Raw genomic sequence first — 3038 nt, 5'->3', positions numbered from 1 at the left:
CAGCCGCGCGGTAGACGCTTTTGTTTTGTTTGTGCAGGAGCCGCACGTGACCCAGTGAGAGTGACGCAGCCTGCTGCGGACAGCCAATGGGAGCGGACCACGCGCATAAACACGGAAGTGAAGGGCTGAAGTGAGCTGGCGGCAGCTGGCGCGCGTGCGGCGTGGTTCGGATCTAGAGGGAAGGTAGGAAGGAACACCTGCAAAAGGCCTCCGCGAGGGCGTCCGCGCGCGGCGACATGGCGGTGACGCGGCTGAGGAACATCAAAGGGCCGCACGCGACGGAGATAGAGCGGAAGATCAAACGGTAGGCTCCCGCCTTCAGTCCAGGATCAGAAACTTCGTCCTGGCACGCGGGATTCATCAGTGTTTTTCTGTTTTTTGTTTTATTTATTTATTTATTTTGGGTAGGGGGGTGGGGCACAGTTTTTAGGGGTGGTGGGTGGGGGTATTTTATTTTTATTATTATTTTTTTAAAATTTATTCTATTTTATTTTATTATTTTTTATTTATTTATTCTATTTTATTATTTTTGGGGGGGATTCATCAAGTTTCAGCTTCTCTGTGTGGAAGCGATGACGTCACTGCACTGAAAACACTGCAGACATATAAAAGTCAACCAGTAAATGAATAAAAACTTGTTCTTCTACCCAAGAAAACATAATTTTTGTGCCAAAAACGTCGTTTTTGAACCTTAAATCGTATTATTTAATCCCCATGTTTGTTGTTAATTTATTTCTTTGTTTTTCACAGTTTTCCTGCCTTTTCTGTATCAACTCAACAGTAAAACAGTCACATGATGATAGTTTTCAGTCCCACCGGGAAACATTTTTATATTTATTTTGTTTTTACTGAATTTTAAAGTCTTTCTTGATAGTTTAATCAACTTTTATCTCATTTTTATTCCGTTTTGTGGACTGGATTGAAGTTTTGGGCTGTAAAACAACAGATCCTTTTATCGCTGCAGGTAAACCTGTAAAACACCTTTTCCTGGTCGTCATTTTTCTGATCTCTGGTTCAGGGGGAACACGCTGCGGCAGGCCTCCTGGTGGCGTGGCTACCGCGGTTTGGCGGCCCTGCTGTTGGTGGTGTTGTGCACCTGTGCGGGGGCGGGGCTTCTGCTGCACCTGTCCTCCCTGGACAGTGACATCACAGAGACTTTGGTCCGCCAGAGGGAGCTGGTCTCTCCTCAGCCCAGGGCGTACGGCGTGCCGTGCTCGGAGGACTACGACAACTACAAACGCTACCCAGGTGAGTCCACCAGTCCGGCAGGTGTGTGAGGCGACCCGGTGACCTGCAGAGGAAAACTGCTGAGTCGAAAGTCATTCGGTGGGAAAAACATAAAAGAAATCAGATTGAGGGACATATTTTCAATAACTTTCTTATCTAAATGCGACTAAACCAGAAAATAATTCATTTTTTGATAATTTTGGAAGAAAACTTCTTCAGATTTATATAAAATATAATGTTAACGTTTAATAATCGAGCTAAAACCACAAATACTTCATAAAAACTTGGATTTAGTCAAACATTTTCACACTTTTCTCTCTGGATTTACCTCAAACCTTCATAAATCCAGCATATAGAATGAAAACAAAGATCTGACTGTGCTTGAAGCTTTGTGTGACTCTGTCAGACTGAACACATTCTGCTCAGGTGACACAGCAGTGAGCAGAGTGAGGAGGTCAACAGCCAATCAGGAAGCAGAACACGCCAAACCTGTTTGGTCTTTAAATAAACAAAAAAAAATAAATAAACTTGTAACGCTGCGCTGAGAAAGATATGTGAAACCAAAAGATGAAATGTGATCCAGACAGAGAACACTGACGAAACATTCCTGTTGGCTCTTACAGGGAGTGCAGGTGAGTTTGACTAAACCAGCAGGTAGCAGGAACTCCGCAAAATGAAACCACAGGTTCTTCTGCTAGACTTTGGAACCAACATTTACTGTCCTTCAGCTTCTGTTATGATGTTGTTTTTTTATCTTTTTGTTTGTCCACCCACTCAATTTTAAAGCTTTTTAATTATTTTTTTTTACTACAGTTTAAATCTATTTTTTTTTAGTAATATTGGAATTATGATCTTAATTCTAAAAGACCTTCAGGCCAAAACTGAAGTTTTATTTTGAAATCAAGTCAGAAACCAAATATGACGGGGACTGAAAATGACCTCCAGGTTTGAAGTTTGAGTCCATATTTATTTTACTTTTTTTTTTTTTTTTTACTTCTTTAATTTTGTAACCTATAATTTTAATAATTTATACATTGACAACAAAGTTATAAAAAAACAAGTCAGGGCTGTGAAAGTAAAAGAAAGCTGTTAAAATGACCAATAAAAACAGATTTTTTAAAGGTTACAAGTTGTAGAATATATATATATATATATATATATATATATATATATTTTTTTATTAAACTAAACATATTAACTTGTAATTTATTTTTTTAAAGGAGCTCAACATAGTTTTTATTTTTTTTTTATCTTTTTCTTAGTTTCTAAACATTCTTGATCCTGTAGACCAATATGTAAAAAAGTAATAGAAGATATTAAAAGACTTATTTAAAGACTTTTGGATTACTAGAATAACTATGGCTTCTATATTAAAACATGACAAAAGTTTCATCAAATTATTCCAAGATTTAACTGGAGTTTGTAACAATAAATAGAGTTAATTATTTAATAACTGTAATTGTGTTAATGTAATTATTCATTTATTAATTATTTTAAAAGTTCAAATATTTTCTAATTTTGCAGATATTCCAAAATAAAAATAATAAATCTGCATTTCTTTATGAAGCAGAACCCTTTTAATCCACTAGGTGGCAGTGCAGTTCCACTTCACACCTCGTTGGATTTTGGTTCACATTCCTTCCTGTGGGATAATTTAGAGAAACTAAATAAAATTGATCTGTCAGAAGCTGCAGAGCAAAACTCTGTCCTTTAGGTCTAAACAAGTGTTGTTCCTGCAGGTTGCACGCCTCAGAAATGTGGCCGTGTGGTCACGGACGGCGTGGTGACCAGGGAGGAGGCTCTGGCGCTCA

The 3038-nt window shown here is 38.1% G+C and overlaps 1 protein-coding gene across 1 annotated transcript in view; it reads left to right on the top strand.

The window, feature by feature from the left end:
* Positions 1 to 50: 50 nt before the first annotated feature.
* Positions 51 to 3038, top strand: part of uts2r2 (urotensin-2 receptor 2) — a gene marked incomplete in the record, with an annotated part of 28027 nt that continues 25039 nt past the window's right edge. Inside the window, 3 exon segments of the mRNA XM_024295386.1 lie at positions 51 to 304; positions 1019 to 1248; positions 2967 to 3038. Of these exon segments, the coding sequence (XP_024151154.1) occupies positions 237 to 304; positions 1019 to 1248; positions 2967 to 3038 (370 nt within the window).

This window comes from Oryzias melastigma, linkage group LG19, assembly GCF_002922805.2.
Source record: "Oryzias melastigma strain HK-1 linkage group LG19, ASM292280v2, whole genome shotgun sequence".
NCBI lineage: Eukaryota > Metazoa > Chordata > Actinopteri > Beloniformes > Adrianichthyidae > Oryzias > Oryzias melastigma.
Note: the sequence above shows the minus strand (reverse complement) of the source record. Positions and strands in the feature narration are given on the sequence as shown.